The 19821-nt window shown below is 45.4% G+C and overlaps 1 protein-coding gene across 1 annotated transcript in view; it reads right to left on the reverse strand.

Moving 5' to 3' along the window:
• Window positions 1–9342: 9342 nt before the first annotated feature.
• SLIT3 (slit homolog 3 (Drosophila)) overlaps window positions 9343–19821 on the reverse strand; it is a 915040-nt gene continuing 904561 nt past the window's right edge. The window contains exons 33-36 of the mRNA XM_006884333.1: window positions 16977–17131; window positions 15300–15585; window positions 13354–13562; window positions 9343–9741 (exon numbers count right to left, since the gene is read on the reverse strand). Coding sequence (XP_006884395.1) covers window positions 9506–9741; window positions 13354–13562; window positions 15300–15585; window positions 16977–17131 — 886 coding nt within the window. The 3' untranslated portion in view covers window positions 9343–9505. The remainder of the gene's footprint in view (window positions 9742–13353; window positions 13563–15299; window positions 15586–16976; window positions 17132–19821) is intronic.

The following is a 19821-nucleotide window of genomic DNA, read 5'->3' on the forward strand; positions in this document are numbered from 1 at the left end:
TCACTAAATCCATTTCCATTCACAACGACCCTAGAAGATAGAGTCAAGCTGCTCTTTAGGGTTTCCAAGGCTGTGATCCTTGCAGAAGCTGAGTGTCACCTTTTCTGTGGGGTGCCTGGTGGCTTCTAACACCACCCTTTCAGTCAGCCAGCCATATACCTTTACCACTGTGCTGCGGGAGAACTCGGTGAGTAGTTACCATCTGTCATTTTTGCTGATCCAACATCTATTTCCTCTTCTCCTTGGGGACACTCCCTCTTCTATTCTTGACGACTTATTTCTGGCTTCATAGGTGATTGTGTAACATAGGCCTGGCCAATTAGTACATCTTACTCCATAATGTTTTGCCTGGGTGGCAGGGGCACTGGTCTAACAAGGAGGCAATGAGTGGGTTCCTCCCTGTGAGACACCCAGGCTGTATGACTCCCTGGGGAAGATTGTTAGCACTAAGTCCCTCCCATTCCGTATTTATTTTTGCTGGAAGGTATGGAGCTGACATCAAGGGCATCTCTGAAGGCACCTGGCCTGTATGTATGTCCCTGTCTTGCTTAAGGAATACAGTTGTGGGCACAGAGCTTGTGGCTTCTTCCCTAAGCCTTTACGCATCTGCTGCCCTTCAGTCAGTGGGTTTCCCCCAGATGGGATGCCAAGCTCTTACCATCTGTCAGGGGAGTGGGTGACCTTTAACCTGTAGGTGGCAACTCCAGGCCTTTGGCAACCCTCATTCAGAAAGTCCACAATGATCAAGGAGGCTGCAGGACTGAGAAGCTGAGAGCTGAGGCTCTGTGCTCCTTCCACCCACTTTGTATTATTTTGCCAGTGGTGTCACCTCTGACCACCTATGCCACTTAGGATGCCACCTACACAGGGAAAGGTAGAGTGAGTGTTGCAGGGTCACCCGACCCCCATGCCCCGAGTCCCCAGAGAGGCTGGTGCGAACTAGTCACTGACTTCACTGTCAGAGTTATTCATCAGTTGACTATTGTCTGAAGCACTCTTATTGCCAACATCATCTTTGTTTGTTGGTTGACACCTCCCTCTCAGTTAAAGTTTAAACTGCAGAAGAATAAGGACTTCTTGGTCATCATGGTATTTCCTAGTGATCTAGGGATCAGTCCCTGGCACCAAGTAGATATTCAGTAGTTTGTTGAAGGAATATATGAAGGGAGGAGATTTAGTTAGGCAGAGGAGTGCCAGGAAGACTCTTCCTTCTCGTTTTACTGGGCATTCTTTACCCTGAATGAACTAGCTTTCTACCCTATGACCTTTGGCACTCAGTCTGTGGTCGTACAAACCACATCCCCACAGACCCTAAGCCATGTGCTGGGTCTTCTCTCCCACGTGTCTGAAGAACTCTGGATCCATTTCATGGTCCAAGAACTTTTTTTTTCTAACTTTGCACCATGAATGCAGTAATCCCTGTCCAGGGATGGTGAAGTTCAGGGACAAAAATAACACACACACACACACACATACACACACACACACACACACTGCACAGCAGGACTGAGTTATGATCACTCAAGAACATTGGCTAACTCCTCTTGTGTGACTCAGCTACAGATTTAATGTCACTAGAATATGACAGCCTATTGAAGAAAGTTCACACTATTTTTATTCAGTCCTGGGTAAGCAGCACATTAATACTGCTTTCTTATTAGAACCTGTTGTTAGAGAAATAAGCTTTGCCATACGCTAAACTCTGTCTTAGCGGGTGTCTTTCACTAGCTTTCCATAAGAGTTTCCTTTGGCACTATTTAAATTGGACTACACGGAGCTCAGGGAGCTCTGGTGGCCTAAGCAGTAAGGAATTGTGCTGCCAATCCAAAAGCTGGCAGTTTGAACCCACCACTCGCTCCATAGGAGTAAGAAAGATAACTTCCTCTTGTGCGATTACAGACTCTGAAAAGCTACTGGAGGTTTAGCTAGGAGCCAGTTTAGACTCCACAGCAATGAGAAAGAGAGTGAGTCAGAGAGCATGAGTCAATATATCCAAGTCATATCACTCTCAGACCTTCCTGGCTACAGAGAATGCCCAGAAAGATAGTCAGACCTTCCTGGCTACAGAGAATGCCCAGAAAGATAGTAGGGGAGAGAAAGGACCCCTCCTGGCTATCCACTGTCTTCTCAGGCCACAGTTCTGCCTGGATGCCCACTGTGGGGGAGCAGAAAGGACGTTGGACTGGGTGAGTACCAAGTTCACTCTGCCTCCGGCACAGAGTTGCCACCTAAGACTGGTCTATGATGTGGTTACTCATTTCTCTCGGCCTCTGTGTCCTCATCTACCAGGCATCATCCAACTCTGATATCTTGGATAATGTGAGTCTTTGGGACAGATCACTTGATGCTTCAGGCTTCCCTGGGGAAATAGCAAATGTCCAATCCCTCTGCTTCAGCGTTCAGTCCAGTGATAACTTTGTCTTGAAGAGGGTCAAGGTTGGCTCAATCCTGGGCCTATTCACCCCTTGCTTCCTAAGAACAATCTGGGGACTGCTTTCTGTCCCTGGTGTTGAGCGATCACTTTTTCTTCACCTGCTCTTTGTTCCCTTGTCCTTCTCTCTCCTCTTTCTGATGCTTCAGACTCAGAGTCCTTGCTATCAAATTGCAAAGGCAAAGCCAGTTTCTCCAAAGGGCCTTTTGGCATGTCAGTAATAGCAATAACAATAATAATAATCACCACAGCAGCATCTTACAGTTAAGGTTTTCCATTTACACCTTACAAAAAGCTTTAGAACACATGATCCTGTCAGTCATTTTAGTGTTCCTTGGTTGAGGTGAGGACCTTATTTTCCCATCTCTGGGTCTGACCTGATAAGCAGGAAACAGAGCCCAAGCCAACTCTTTTGCATAGATGCCCACACACACACACACACACACACACACACACACACACACACACTGTTTGTAGAGTGCAAATCAGCTGACTGAACAATCAATCCCTGCCCCATGAGGCTTTCTGTTTACAGAATTTGATGGCTCCAGGAGAATCTTAATCTCTGTTTTAGAGGAATTTTATTTTAGAAAATGTGTTGGAATGGTTTTTGCACATGTTGTTAGGTGCCGTCATATCAAGTACGACTCTCATTACTGCAAGCTTATGAACAGCAGATCTGAACCCTGTCCTATCCTGTGTCATCTTCACAATCGCCAACACACCTGAGCCCATTGCTGCACATCTAACATCTTCGAGTCAGGGACTCCAAACATGAAGGGAAGACTTAAAACTCCTGCCCTAGCCCCACAGAGAAGACGAACTGATTCACTGGGTTGTCCTGGCTGCCTGTACCTGGATTTGGGCTTGGTCTAGGAGGATATTTGTTCCCATTCCAAAGAAAGGTGGTCTGACAGAGTGTGGAAATTATTGAACAATATCATTAATATCACAGGCAAGCAAGATTCTGCTTAAAATGATCCAAAAATGACTGGAGCAGTCCCTCAGCAGAGAACTGCCAGACATGCAGGCTGGGTTTAGAAGAGGTGGTCGTACTATGGATATTTTAGCTAATGTTAGATGGATCTGACTGAAAGCTGAGAGTACCAGAGGAATATCTATTTATGTTTCATTGACTATGCAAAGATGTGTGACTGTGTGGATCACAACAAACTGTGGCTGATTCTGAGAAGAATGGGAATCCCAGAACATTAGATTGTGCTTATGCAAAACCTGCACTTGGACCAGGAGGCAGTCATAAGAACAGAGCAAGGAAACATTGCATGGTTCAAAAGCAGGAAGGGTGTATGCCAGGGATGTGTCCCATCTCCCTACCTTCTCAATCTAAATGCAGAACAGATCATCTGGGAAGCTAGACTTTATGAGGAAGAATGTAGCATCAGGATTAGAGGAAGACTTATCAACAACCTGCATTATGCAGATGACACAATTCTGCTTGCTGGAACTGAGGAGGACCTGAAGCACTTGCTGTAGGTGGTCAAGGACTTCAGCCTTAAATATGGATTGAAATTCAGTATCAAGAAAACAAAGATTCTCATCACTAGGCTAATTGGCAGCATCATGATAGATGGTGAAGAGATTGAGATTGTTAACAGCTTTAGTTTGCTTGGCTCCACAATCAACACTCATGGTACCAGAATCCAGGAAGTCAAAAGATAAATTGCATTGGGAAAGTCAGCTGTCAGGGACCTTTCCAGAGTACTGAAGGGCAACGACATCAGTCTGGAGACTAAGGTACCCCTGATCCAGGTCATAGTCTTCGCACTTACTTGTTATGCATCAGAGAGCTGGACAATGACTAGTGATGAAAGAAAGAGAATTGATGCCTTTGAGCTCTGGCGCTGAAGAAAAGTATCAAATATACCATGGACTGACAGGAGAACAAACAGGTTCATCCTAAAGAGGGTGAAACCAGGATGCTCCTTGGAGGCAACCATTTTGAGGCTTCGTCGGATATACTTCAGATATGTTGGCAAAGAGGGACCAGTGCTTGGAGAGGAACATCATGCTTGGAAGGGCGGAGGGACAGAGAAAGGAAGACCATCAGTGAGATGGATTGATTCAGAGACTGGGGTAATGAGGGTAGGTGTCAGGGACAGTAAAGTTGGCACAGGATAGAGCAGGTTTCAGGGCTAATGTGCATAGGGTCGCAATGAGTCACAAGCCACTGGACAGCACATAACAACAACTGGGAGGATGACGGGTGGAAGGAAACTGAGGGCTTGATGAGTCCTCTCAGAGTTCAGTTCCCTTGGGAGAGCTAGTAGTTTATGTGCTGAGTAGAGAGAATTAGGTGGGAATAAGATTTACCTGTCTGACTACCTCTACCAGGATGTGGTGGAGAGGGGAGATAAAGCTGGGCGTTATGTAGAAGGCAGGACGTCTCTTTTACCGTAGATCATCTGGGCTGCCATGATTTCTACTGAACCAGGACTGCCAAGATATTTCAGGTGGCAAGGTCCACTTCTCATCCAGGCAGTTCTTGACTTTCCACTAGTTCTCTTCCTACAACAGAGCTTGCCTTGCCTTGCTCTGTATGCCGTTGATATCAGCTTTCACTGGTTCTCCATGGCCTGGCATGCACAGGCCTTTGTGTTCTCTAGTCCATTTTCTTATCTTGTTTATTTGGTTTGCCAGCATGACTCCATCAGCTGCTCTGAGAGTGAGAGGTTAGCAATATTTTTCATGTGAGATATATAGCCTTGGAAACTAGCTGGTGAGTCAACTAAGAGCCAGTTCTGATGAGAAGGGAATGAATTAACTTGAAAATATAAACCAAATTCTTGCTTCCCTAGATCTCCGAAAGTTTCTCAGGCATGCTGAGTCCTTTCATATATGTCACTGTTTTTCAGTTGACCACTCCCTGGAATAGCCAATGCCTTTCCTGCCCCTAGTAAACGTCAAGCCTCAGGGTTGGAATTTTCTACTCTGGACAGCCACTTCCCTTGTTTATATTGCTAACTGGAGTCATGTGATAGGGCAGTTGACCATTCCCATGACTGTTCCTGTCCCAAGCCAGAGCCTTCTTAGTGGTGGGACATGTTTCTTTGCCATGAGAGGCAGTATGGCTTAGTACTTAAGTGAAGAAGGTTCAGAGCTAGATAGTCTGGATTCAAAACTTGGCTCTTGATATATTAAATGTGTTTTGGGCAAGTCTTTTTTAACTTGTCTGCCCCTCAGTTTACTCAACTGTGAAATGTGTCAATAATGTCTTTGCTGTAGGATTGCCTTATGGATTAAAAGATACAAAGCAGAGCGCTCTGGTGTCAGTTCCGCTGACAACCCAAAGGCACATGCTCCCCTGGAGGAAGATGGACAATCTCCTTCTGTGTGATTTACAGCCTCTGAAAACCTGCTGGAGGGTCAGCCATGAGTTGGTTCCAACTCTACATTACTCAACAACAACAACAACAGATAATAAAACAATTGGAATGCTACCTGATGGATCAAGATTTAGAATCTGCCAAGTCAGCACTGGCCCTATCTAGAGCAGCACAAGATGTTCCCTGGTTTCCAACATCTGTTTTTACATTAAATCCCAAAGAAAAAGTGTTCAGCAAACCACTGTTAAAATAATCTTTTATAGTTGAAATAATTTGAGGAAACTCTAAGGAAAAAGATACAAATTTTAAATTGACAAAGCAAAAGACATCATGATATATTCATTATGAACACCTCGGTGGATATAAAATGTATATATGAAGCATCTAAGCCTTAAATAGTTCCGCTTTCTTGACTAAAAGCAAAATCAATTATTTTTGTTTGGTAGAGATAGAAAAGAGTATTTTTAGAAATATTGTGAACTTATAATCCTTAAATCACTGGATGTTTAAGTGGCTAAATGTGTTAATGTATGTGACAAAATCTGGTGTGTTTCCTGATGCACAGTAAAAGTCTGAGAGAAAACAAAAGCTGCCTGATCCTGCCCCGTGCTCACAGTCTCCACTGTGTTCAAGCCCATGCATCATATGCTGTTGGTGCACCGTTGAGTCAGAACCAACTCACAGCTGACCTTCTGGCGGGTTTTCAGAGGCAGAGAATCACACAGGAGGAGACTGTCCCTCTTCCTCCCTTGGAGCAGCTGCTGGATTCGAACCATATGCCTTTGAGTTAGCAGCACAGCTCCTAAGCACTGGGCCACCACAGTTCCCTCATGCCACGTGTCCTATTAACTAAATACTTGCTAACGACTTTTAAAACAAACCTATTTATCATAGCATACAAGGAGCCCTGGTAGTGCTATGTGTCGGGCTGCTAACTAAAAGGTCAGAAGTTTAAAATCATCAACCACTCTGGGGAAAAAAAAATGAAGACATTTCTTCCTAAAAGATTTTCTATCTTCAAAGCCCAATAGAGGGTTGTCACGAGTTGGAATCAACTCAGCAGTGGTGGGTTTGGTTTGGTTATCAAAAGGAACCTGGGTCATAGTATATATCAACATGTATATTTCTAAATACGTTTGTTTCTCTATACCATCAGTCATTGATTGAATTGTAACCTCCTCCCACTCCCACCCAAATATGAGTCAACTTGGCTGCTCTATAATTCTCAGTGTCTTAGCAATTATGTAATGATCCAATTTGGAGGCTGTGTAATGCTGTAATTCTTCTCCATGATGCAAGCTGATGTGACCAGTCAATTAGTTTCAAGGGAAGAGCAGGATAGGATGCAAGACTCTTAATCAAATATAGCCCTGTCCCAATGTAAAGGGCACTTCCCTGGGTATGGCCTGTATCACCTTTTATCTTGAGAGAGAAAAGGACAGAGAATCTAGCAGAGAGGGAGGGATCTCCTACCACCATGAGAGGTGAACCAGGAGCAGAGCGCATCTATGGACCTCAGGTCCCTGCACTGAGAACCTTCTAGATGCAGGGGTAGATTTATGTCAAGACACAAGGAAATCTCCAAAGTCTACCGGGCCCTCAGATGTTAAAAGGAGACAAAAGTCTCCTCCTGGAGCCAACACACAGAGAAGGACTTCCTCTTAGGCTGATCCTTGCATTTAGACACCTAGCCACCTAAACCTAAAGAATAACTTTGCCAGCGTCGTCTAACTGGGTATTTCTGCTGTAACAGCACTAGATAATAAGGCAATATCCTTCCCTCCTTACTTTCTTCATTCCTCTTTTCTTCTTTTCTTTCCTTCTTTTCTCCTACCTTCCACATGGCGTGCATGCCTCTATTTTTCTTTTCTTTTCTCCATCCCTTATTTAGTCTTTGTACCTCTGGCCCACCACCACTGGTCCTCACAGAAATAGACTTCGCTGGGGACACTCAGAGATGAAAGATGATTGAGTCTTAAGTAATCCTCCCTGAAACTTAAACCATAGAGATTCTTTGGGGGAGATGAGAGATGGATAGTGAAAGATGGGGAATTGATTTGAACATCTGAACCCCTGGGTACCATGTGACAGGACACGTAACATGTAACGTATGACGGAGGACAAGGGACAAAGAGATGGAAAGAGACAGGTGGCAGGCACGTTCTCATCAGGACTATCAACTCACGTTGTTGTGGCAGAACTGACTCATAGCTGACCCTCTGGTGGCTTTTGGGGGCTCTAAATGGCAGAAGAGGAGACTGTCCTTCTTCCTTCTGCAGAGTGCTTGGATGTTTGAACCACCAGAGAGGTCTACAGACTATACCATCAAAGTGAGGAAGGATGTTACGTTTTTGGAATGGTTTCAGAAGGTTGTCCACACTGCCATAGTTTCACTTTCTGGAATCATCTAAGATATCGGGAGACAGACAGGGAATGGCTAAGAGGGTCACTATGAATTGTATGTGACTAGAGGACACATAACAACAAGAAAAATGGAGCAAGAATAATATTGGGAGAACACTGACTTTCCCTTTGGGTGTAGGCTCTAGTCTCAGGTTTCCACTTGCCAGATGCGTGATTAGTGACAGAGCCTCAGAGAACTTTCCATTTCCTCTTCTGCTGAAGAGATTAGATACAACTAACTGTACCTTTCACAGGAGGTTTGCAACATTAAATGAGACACACTGTGAAACACTTTGCAAAGAGTGCTACTGGTGGGCATAATGGATCTCTGTCATCCTGACAAGTGGTTTGGAAGTCTATCCTACAGCAAAAGTCTTCAGGAATTTTCTGGAATCAGACTTTCCCTACCACTGTGGGCAGGTGTGGCTTTAGAACTGCCTCATCTCAGCAGGCCTGGCTGTCTGCTTTCCTGGAATTGCATTCTCACAGGAAGATGGAGCGAGCCAATGGCCAGGGCTCAGGAGACAGAAGAGCTTTCCCACTTCACAAAATAACATCTTGCTCTATGGGGCGGGGCAAGAAAGGAGCAGATGTTATAAAATGTGGTAAGACTGGTCCAGATCAAACTTGGGACAGAGTTCAGACTAAGGCCAAGGAAGGAGAAGAGAGGAGGGGGCAGAGGTTGCTGGGAGGTCCTGGCAGACGGCTTTGTGTGGAAGTTCTTTCTGGGGCACCGAGGTCACTGGCAACCAGCACTCTTTATAAGAATAAAGCTGGTGCTTCAGGTGGGAAGGAAAAACTAGGGTCTAAAATAGGAGGAAAGAAAGAAAACACTCTCCCTAATTTCTTCCTCTTAATTATTTTCCTGAATTCAGTAAGCAGGTTTTGCTTTCTGTTGACATACACTGTTGCACGAACATAAAATCTTCCTTTTTTTCCTCAGAAAGTCTATGACTTTTTATTCTTCACATTTTGTTTTAAAACATTTTTATTAGTCTTTTTTCCTCCCCTTAAAATCTTTAACAGCTGTTTATAAAAACACAACGAATGCACAACACAGAACCCAAACTCAGTAAAAATAACTCACTATATGGTACATATACTCAGACGGTGTGATATATTTATATAATAAAAGATGAAAATAGTCACTTTCCATAATAAAAATAAGTTCTATTTTTTTTGTTTATTTTACAATATACTTAATATTCTCTTCTTTTTCTTCCTCTTCAGCTTCCTCTTGCTCGCTCTCAATCTCAAGGGGCTTCCAGGATGCTGTCCCATCCTCAGCCAGCTGGAGTCTGAGGCGGTGGGCGGGTGGGCTGAGGGGTTAGGAACACAGGCGGCAGCCGCACTCTAAATGTCTCTCCACCTCTTCCACGAACGAGGAGCCATCGGAGCACTGGAAGACGTATTTCCGCCGCTTGCTGCGTGTGGGCTGGCAGCACTGCGACCCGCAGCCCCCGCGACACTCCATTATGGGCACCTTGGAGGCCGTGGCGCAGGACGCATATCCTTTCTGGCGTCGGATCACCTCTCGGACGACCTCCCCCAGGCATGGATTCTCTGTAGAGGGCAGAAGAGGAGGGTCAGGGCTGGGCAGTGTAGGGAAAGGGCACGGGGAGAGAGTTATCAGGCTGTTCCGAAACACGTGGTGATCTGAAAACCATGCACATTAATTCATCCACCTACCTCTACATCCACGTGCCCATGAGTGTATCTGTTCATATACTCATCGAGCCCACAAACACTGAGTGCTCTTTCTGTGACAGGCTGTCTACAGAGGCAGCCTTGACGCTCCGGACGGCTCTGGGGGCGTGGTCCGGAAGAGAACCCAAAGGCGGGGCCTCTCAGCAGCTCAGTTGGAGAAAAATCTCCTCTCGTGCAATTTATGGCCTCCAGAGTCAGTTGGAGGGTTAGCTAAGTTAGTTCTAACTCAGTAGCAATAACTTTGGGTTTTATAAATGTACAAGATATAATGACCCCCAAAGCAAGCTTGGTCCCTGTCATTAAGGTACTTAAAAGTCCAAACTGTAAGCTGTCAATTAGTAGGCTATGAGCTAAAGCCTCTCCTTGGACATGTTTTGTTTTGCCTATACAAGTTTAAAAATTAAATGGAATGTTTAAAATCCAAGAAATTTTTCATCTGCTAATTTTGCACTTCTGATTTCTTTGGAAACCAGAGATCTGACAAAGCTGCTGTGGGCGTCTCTGCACTGCAAAGATGGGCTGGAGTTAAGTGCCAGCAGGATCCCTCTAGTTCACCTCAGTCCTCACTACTCCCAATAGCCTGCTTTCTTTGACTTAAGAATTTGGACACTAGTTAAATAATAACTGAAGTCAGTATGTTTGTAATGAGAAACTGAGGTCGATGATCCAAAGAAGCCTGTTTCTACAAAGGCATAAAGCAGAGGAACGGAATCTAGCCCAGGGGCTTCTCTGGAAGGTAGAAGTGTAAATGAGGTGAAGAGGGTTGGGATGAACTTTTCCAGAAATCCTAGGGTTAACCAGAAGGACTCAAATTCAAACTTAGTGTTGTTGTGTCAGAACCAACTCACAACTGACTCTCCACTGGGTCTTCAGAGGCGGTAAACTGCACGGGAGGAAGCTGCTGATCTCTCCTCCACAGAGTGGCTGGCTAGTGGACTCGAACCACCAACGAGGTGCCATCTTTGTATTAGCAGCGTTAACTCCCAACAGACCAAGGATCCCCAGCATCCCTAACTGAGAGCAGAGAGCTAAGGAAGTCTTCCAGTTCACTGCTATTGAGTCAGAACTACTTCATAGCTCAGTTTCCAGTGAATTCAGAGGCTGCAAATCACACAGGAGATTGCCCATCTTTCTCCTACGGAGCCACTGGTAGATTAAATTGCCAAAGAACTGATCTTTAGGTTAGTAGCACAACTCCCTATAGACTATGCCACCAGAGACCATGGGAAGGAGGGAGCGGGGACTCCTATCCATGCTTGAGGAGGGTCAGGACCTCTGTACTCTAAACTCCTCCTCTGTACCTCTCTGCTGCCCTTGCTATGTTGTTGTTGTGTATCATTGAGTCAGAATTGACTCATAGCTGACCCTCTCTGTTGAGTTTTCAGAGGCAGATAATCGCCCTGGAGGATGTTGCCCATCTTTCTCCAGCGGAACAGCTGGTGGATTCAAACTGCATGCTTTTGGGATTGCAGCACAGCTTCTTACCACTAGACTACCAGAGCTCCCTGTCCTTGCTACATGGGGGAGACATTCACAGCAAGACACGGAGGATAAGAACAATGCATTTAGAGTCAGAATCCCCAGCCACTCAGTCTTAGTAATTTATTATCTTGGAGACTCACGTTTCCTGGTCTGAAAAATGGTGACACATTTACCTAGCCTTCTTACTTTTTCAAGGCTGTTAGAAGTCTCAGGCAAGATTGAGAATGACAAAATGCTCCAAGTGCATTTATGACAAAGTGCAGTTTTAATGTGATGTCATGTCCATTTTGTTAAGCTTGATATAGTCTTTTTAACCATAAAATGAAGGAGAGGATCTAAAGGGGACCAACAAGAACATATGTGTGTGAGTGTGCTTGTAGTGAGGGAGGAGAGAGCAGGACTGTGCAACTGTGGACTGTTGTCCTGGTGATCTTTCTGCAAGCCTGAAATTATTTAAAAAGAAATTAATTACAAAACTTTTAAAACTCCACTAGTTTTTAAGACAACTAATATTTAATCTAGGTATAAAAAAACGTTCTCTAGTGACAGGAAGTGGCCTGCCTGGGACTTTGGTGTCAGGGAGGAAACCTCTCAATTTCCTTCCACTTGGGAGAACAAAACTCATAAATTTTAATTTGAAGGGAATATACCCCCAAAATTAAAACAATAAAACAAAAACCCAACCCAGCCAATGCTGTGGAGTCAGTTTCAACTCACAATACTCCTCCATCATGCTTCTGAGGTTGTAATAGTAGGAGGAGATTTCTCATCTTTCTCCCACAGAATGGCTGGCTGATTTGAACCACTGACCTTTCGGTTAGGAGCACAACATGCTAAGCACTATGCCCCTACTTGTTTTTATGTGCTGTCGAGTCACCTGTGACTCATAGCAACTCTATGTCCAATAGCTCTGAAGCCTGCCCTGTCCTGAGCCAGTCTCACTGACTCTTACACACCAACCCTCCATTGCCCCAGTTATTGTGTCAATCCATTTCATCCGGGGTCTTCCTCTCCTGTGCTGTCCCTCCACCCTTCTGAGTATGATGTCCTTCTCCAGGGACTGGTCCCACCTGGCCACATGCCCAAAGCAGAGTTCCTTTAATACAATAAACCAAACCCCCTGTTGCTGAGTTGGTTTTGACTCAGTGATCCTCCATCAGGCTTCAGAGCCTGTACATCTGGATGGGGGGAGACAGCCTATCTTTCTCCTGCAGAGCAAAAAAATGAAACCCACTGCTGTAGAGTCTGAACTGACTCTTAGGTGATCCTCTAGTAGGGTTTTTGAGGCTAGAAACGGCATGGGAGGAAACTGTCTGACATCTTTCTACCAAGAGACAGTTTACTTGAACCACCTACTTTTGGGTTGATGGTACAATTTCCTACCCACTAGGCCACCAGAACTCTCTGTAGAGCAGCTGGTGGATTAACCTTTTGGTTAGCAAGTCATTACATTATGCACTACAATCAAGATGCCACAAAACGAGATGAGAAAACTCAGGTATGAGAATGGATCAGGTCAAGGAACCATCCTCTGTTTCTGAGTGCAGGATTGGCACCAGAGCAACTTCTGGAATGTTAATGTGCATATGAATCACTGCACATGGAAAAGCAATTCTGATTCAAATACACATTCCGACTCTAAAAGGAATCTGCGTTACCAGCCCGCAGGTGATGCCAAGCCTGACGGTGTTGAATGCAGCCTCGAGAGAGGCTCCAATTAGAAAGATCCAGTTCAGCTGCTCTTGAATATCCTGGTCAACAGAACTGTGTGGGATAAATAATGCCCACTGCAGTTCTGAGTTATGTGTTGGGGTATTATACAGCGACAGTGACTGATACAGGAAGATACTGTTTTACTTTAATGATGATAGAATTATAGTTTAGAAACAATGAGGAATTGGACCAGGTCACTAAGTGGCACCAGCAGAGCTGGCACCCAGGCAGCCTGGTTCCGGGATCCCACTCCGACCCCCAACTCCTCCTCACCTTGTTCGCAGTGCTCTCCACTGAAGCCGGGCTGGCACAGGCAATAGGGCTCCCCCCGGTCTGACACGTGGCACTGCCCGTGATGGCACTTGAAGGCTGAGCAGGCACTGGCGGAGTCATTCTTGTGGTCACACAAGGCTCCTCCATAGCCCTCTGCACACTTACACACGTATGAGGTCCCGGTTGCCACGCATTTTCCGTGGCTGCAGCTGTAGGCAGAGGAGAGAATGATAAGGGGAAGCAGGGCAGAGCCCGAGTTGCTGAAGGCATCCTCCGTGCACATGGCCGGGGCCCAGGCTCCAGCCAGGGCCGGCCCACTTCCGGGGGCTGTAAGATGCAGGGCTGGGGGCAGCCGAAAGGCCTTCTCCAGACCACGTCCTTCTCCACTTCAGCCCTGTGGCTGGGTTGCTCTTCTCTGAAATACTCTTCTCCAGCATCCAATCCACTCTTTAGCATCACCCAATGCTCACTACCTGCTGGGGCCTCAACAGAAGCTGGCTGGTGGTTCTCATATACACACATGAGAATTCTCATGTCCAACTAGCAAGTGACTGCTTGGAAGAAGCTAAGCTTACTATATCCACCACTCACCCATTACTTACCTTTAGGTAATTATTGAGAACCTCCAGGCAATTTCTGAGGCTGTAAAAATCTTAAGAGGAGAAAACTATTCATCTTTCTCCTGCTGGTCAATTGGGTGGGTTCAGTTGGTAACCCAATGCATAACACAATACACTGCCAGGGCTCTTTAAAGCCCACAATAAGCATTTTAAATGCTCTTGAGATGCAGCCAACTCATTGGCATCTAACAACAACAATGACTATGTTAAATGATAGTGATAATACTTCTCCTACTCTGATGGCCACTACCTACCACCACGGCTATGACTATAAGTGTCAAAAAGGAGCTCTGGCGGCCAGTGGGTAAGGAGTTGCACTGCCAGCTCAAAGGCACATGGTTCCAATCGACCAGCTGCTCAGAGGAAGAATTTCCTCCTGTGTGATTTACTGCATCTGAAAACTTGCTGGAGCGTCAGCTATGATTTGGTTTCCACTCAATGACCCACAGCAACAACTATTATCAGCACATACCCTTTACTATGTGCCAAGCATTGTGCTAAATGTTTTACATCTAGCATCACTTTCAATTTCCACAGAAATGCCTCCTCTGCTTTTTCTATGCAGTTGATATTTTTATCTGTATCCCACAGATGAGGGAGCTGGGGCTAGGAATGTCATTCCAAAGCCTAGATTCTCAGCCACAATGTATTAGTGTCCTACTGGAATGATAATGTCAAGGTCCCTATCAATTACACAATCAAGTGCATGTATACATACACTGAAGGACTACATATAAACGCTTTACCACTGCTCCTTAGCCCTGATCCAAAAGGTCATTTCCCAACCTGTTTGCCAATCAAATGACCAATGTTGGTACACATATTGCTTTTGGCTCAGATCTTGAACCTGACCTTGAACCAGAGGATGGAGGATGGTGGGTCCTCACTAAATAACTAGTGAGCAAACAAGTGAACAATTAAGTAATTCAGTGTGAGTCCATTTCAGGATGCATGGAGATAGCTCCAGGCTCACACTGACCCCAGCTTTAGTCACCAAGCCAAGTGCCCACAGGGCTGCACTGCTCAAGGTGGGAGCCAGGGTCCCCTTCATACACACCCAGAGGAACCAGGGCTGCTCAGCTTCTCAGGCTGCTAGGCAGAGATTTCCAGGGTGTTAGGAGACAGGCCCCATCACACTGAGGAGAGGAACCTGCTGCTTGGGTGTGTAGGCTCATCTTCTCTACCTTTTGAGCAAACATGGTTACACAGACTTTATCTAGAGTTGAACCACAATGCCTATGGCTTCCATCACCGCCATTTCTCAGGTAGGCTGGGAGTCCGGTTCAGGAGCCGAGCCCACACTGGGAACCCAAGGAGGACACTGACCTGTGGCTGAGGCAGGGGTCCCAGGCCTCCTGGTCGCAGAGCGGGCCGGCCCAGCCCGGGTGGCACTCACACACCACACTGTCCTTCTCCACCGCTCGACACAAGCCATGCTTGCACACGGAGCAGGACTTGCAGCCCGGGGAGACTCCCAGCGACTGTGGCGGGAGGGCCTTGAAGTCCTGCAGCTCGTTGTTGATGCGCACCTCGTGGATGCAGCCGTGGAAGCCGCCCAGTGGCCGGTCCCCGCTCTGGCGCAGGGCCGAGAGGCCCGTGGAAGTGGGAATACCTGTGGGAGGGAGCACCAGAGGTGGCCTGAGACCCTAGTCACTGCCTGACCCTGCTCCCCCTGGGAACAAGGAGGTGCTCTCTGTGGTCCTTACTGCATAGTCTTCACAGCACTGGGTCTCAGGTGCTCAGGGTGAGGTTCCAGGCCCAGCCTGGTCTCTCCTCCCTAAACCTTTTCCACATAAGGACATGCATTCTTTGTCCTACATTGTGATTCTCAGTAACACTCAAGTTAACTGCCAGCATTTAAAGAGAGAAAAATTCACATAATAATTCAAATGACTTCTCCTGGATAATGGGGTGATCTGACTTCCCATTGCCTTGCGGCCACAGCTGACTGGGTGACTGATTAGCCCCTTTCCATGGGGTGGGCAATAGATCACTCCATAGTCTGTCACTCTTCTCAGACCTTGTTTTCTAGCACCCAGAGGGATTGCCAGAACCCAGGGAAGGTTGGCTAGAGTCTGAAGGAGAAAGAGAAGATTAGACAGAGAAGTCTTGGCCATTGGAATTTGGGAAGAAAGATGTTTGTAGGCCATATCACTGCTTTATATGCATTGAAATAGAGTGGGCTGTTGGTGACCATACCCTCTCAGCGTCTTTACTAGCCAACAGGAAAGAACTACTTTGCCTTTCTACAAAGTCTGATGCTGCTCTGTCCTTCTAAAGCACCTCCCTTCTGATGGGAGCCCCACACTAGCCTGAAAATGGAACCACAGGACCCCCAGTTTTGTTCCACCTATAACTGGAACAGCTAAAGGAAAGGGGAGCAAGAGCCTTTTACCTGGGGAGACCCTTGACCCTGCACTTGGACAAATTAATGGGCGAATTCCAAGCCCTGTGGAGATGGATTCTTTAGGAAATGATTAGGAATTTTTTTACATATAATGCTTTGAGCACTGTTCTCAGTCCAGACCTTTATGTGACCTTAATCTCAACTTGTCCTGCTGCCTTCAGGAGTTGAGCCTGCCAAAGTCTGAGGAGGTGACAGAGCAGAGAGAACATGACTGGAAGTCTGCAGGTGGCAGGGCCTGGACCCAGCCTCAATCTTGCTTCTCCTCACCCTTCCCCTGTTACATCTGTACCTCCTCTTGTACCCACAGCCTAATTTCTAGTTTCAGAAGAGAATATACGCTCTCTCCTTGCCAAATATCTGTGCACACTGTTTCTCTGTCCTGAGGACTCTCATCATGACCTGGTTCATGCCTATTTACCTTTCAGGAATCAGCTTTATTGTCACTTCCCCCTAGAAGCCTTCCTTGACTGACTTTATTAGAGGGTTCAGAGAAGCGAGCAGGGGAACCCCTGCCAGTGAGTCTTAGTGTAGGTGCCTGAGCATAGCGGGCAGGTGAGTAGTGGAGGAGGTGGGGGTGGTAGGGGAGAGGACTTTACCTCCAAGGTAGAGGGGGCTGTTGATGCCCATGGCTGGCTGCTTCTGGAGTTTCCCCAGACTCTTGGGGGCTCCTTTATCCACCACCAGGTTCAAGGACTGGTTCAGCATCACCAGCTCCACGCTGTGAAACTGCCCATCATTCACCGTCTCCACGCTGGGCAGGAGAGAGGCAGAGAGGGGATTTGCTGTGAACTCAACTTATTTTTTTAATTCTTTATTTGGAAATAATGTCCAACTTGTATTTTGTGGCCTAGTCCATAGAGAGGTGTGTGTGCACCCAAAGGAAACATCTTTTTGGTAGTTCAAATCCACCGGCTGCTCTCAGGGAGAAAGACGAGCAATCTCCTCCTTTTAGTCTCCAAAAACCTTCACTTAGGATTCGGTTTCGACTTGATGGCAATGAATTTGAGTTTTGATGTTGCAAAAAATCATAATACATATGCATATGTCATACATAAAAGGGCATAATACAGAGGACGTCTATTGCCTAGATTCCTTCACTTTCCTCATTTGTTCTTGTTTTTAAAAAATGTTTTATAGTTTCCATATAATTATTCAAAAAAATTGTGCTTTGTACATGTACTTTGTGTTTTAGACAATTATTCATATCATTGTTCTATGCCTACTATCACCCTGCCTTTTGTTCATATAAGTGAATGAATAAATACATATTTACTCATGTATATCCATATACACCAAACAAAAACCAGATCTATCACTGCCCAGTCAATTCCTACTCACAGGATCCCTCCATCCGGTTTCTGAGGGGGGTGACCTTTATGGGAAGAGACTGTGACTGCTCATCTTTCTTAAACCTCTAGTCCTTGGATTAGCAGTCCATTATGACAGCAGGGCTTCTTATACACACACACACACACACACACACACACACACACACCCCCTAGGTATGTATTGTGTCACAGATTGAATTGTGTCCCTTAGTCCTTCAAATGGGAGCTCTGGTAGCCTAGTGGGTAAGGAATGGTGCTGTCAACTCAAAGGTAGGTGGTTTGAATCCATCAGCTTCTCCATAAGCGAAACAGGGAAATTCTCCTCTCCACCCCTCATGTGACTTAGAGCCTCTGAAACACGACTGGAGGGTCAGATTTGGAGTAGGTTCCAAGTTGACAATAATGGGTGAGTGAATGTCCCTCTAAATAGTGCTGGACTCGTGACTCTGAAAATGTAATTTTGTTTAAAAATGCAATCTGTTTTAAACTCTGATCACTTCTGAGTTATATAAAGAACATCAAAGACACAGAGACAGGGAAGAAGAAACTGGAAAGTCAGAACACATGTATGGGGGCTGCCTTGAACTGAGGAGCCAGGCTCCAGAAGCTGAGACAAAGGTTATCCCCTACAAATGAGCACAGAGAGATTCCCCAGTGGATGCCCTGCAGTCAGAATTCCAGCCTCCTAAACTGTGTGGAAAGAAATTTTGGTTCTTTGAAACCATTCACTCCTGTTACAGTCGTATCTTATAACTTAGATACTATGTGTGACCCCCCCTCCCACATCCCCCCCATACCTAAATCAGCTATCCAATCATGGTGATCCATATGTATAAAGGTAGAACTGTGTTCCACGTTGCCAACTGTTTTCCTGAGATGCTAAGTATGTTAACCATTTATGCAATCTAGGAACTTTACACACACACACACACACACACACACACACACACACACACACACACACATTTTCTAATCTCCATTTAAAGGTAAGATACATACTTGAGGGCCCTTTGACCCTTAGATAAAGAATTGTTGTTGCTATGTGCCATTGAGTTGGAACTGACTCAAGGCCCTATAGTGGGTTTTCAGAGGCTGTAAATGGCACAGGAGGAGATGTCCATTATCTGTCCATAGACCAGCTGGTGAATTTGAACCACTGGTCTTTGGGTTGCGAGAGCAACTCCTTATCCACAATGCCATCAGAGCTCCAGATAAAAGTATCGTCTTATACAACCAGTCACAGCACAGTTATCAACTTTAGAAAATGTAGCATTGATATGTTTTCAACCTAAACTGCCATCCACATTCTAATTTGTCCTTGAGTCAGCGATGTACTTGGTAGTACTTTTCTCCTTCCTTCTAGTGCAAGATTCAGTGCAGGGTCAGACACTGTCTTTACTTGTCATTATGTGCATTCTTTTTGCTAAGTCACCAAAATTAAGCAAACTCTATCCTCAGTCTGCCTTCTACCTGCACACCACCTTAACTATTATTCATTTAACATCTTTATCTTCAATTGCCCCATTTCCTCTCTTAAATATTGGTAAAAATGTAAGATTAGCATTTTCTCTAAGGGATAGTTCTTATAAAGAAAAAAATTTTGGAATTATTTATATGTATTTTCTAATATATTGTGTCCACAATCAATACACTTGGTATCAACAGTCAGAACAGAAGACGTATTACTGGGAAAGTCTGAAGTCAGGGATAGACATCTCCAAGTTACTGAGGAGCAATGATGCTAGTTTGAGGACTAAGGTAGACCTGATTTAGATCATGTTATTTTCAATCACTTGATATGCATCTGAGAGCTAACGACTAAAGGATGGGACAAATTTAGGTGAGATTAAAAACACACTATTAGGTAGGATGACACACTAAATGATGACTGAAGTATTGATGCCTTTGAGCTGTGGTGTTGGAGAAGAGTACTGGATATCCCATTGACTGCCAAAAAGAAGAAACAGGTATGTCATGTGGAAGGGGCACTGAGAGTGCTCCTTGCAGACAAAGATGATAAAACTTAGTCTCACATACTAGTCTCGCATGTTGTTAGGAGAGGCTGTTCCTTAGAGAGGAACATTATGCTTGGGAAGATAGAGGGATCATGAAA

The sequence above is a fragment of the Elephantulus edwardii genome, unplaced genomic scaffold, assembly GCF_000299155.1.
Source record: "Elephantulus edwardii isolate Elephantulus edwardi_28Jun2011 unplaced genomic scaffold, EleEdw1.0 scaffold00033, whole genome shotgun sequence".
NCBI classification, from domain to species: domain Eukaryota; kingdom Metazoa; phylum Chordata; class Mammalia; order Macroscelidea; family Macroscelididae; genus Elephantulus; species Elephantulus edwardii.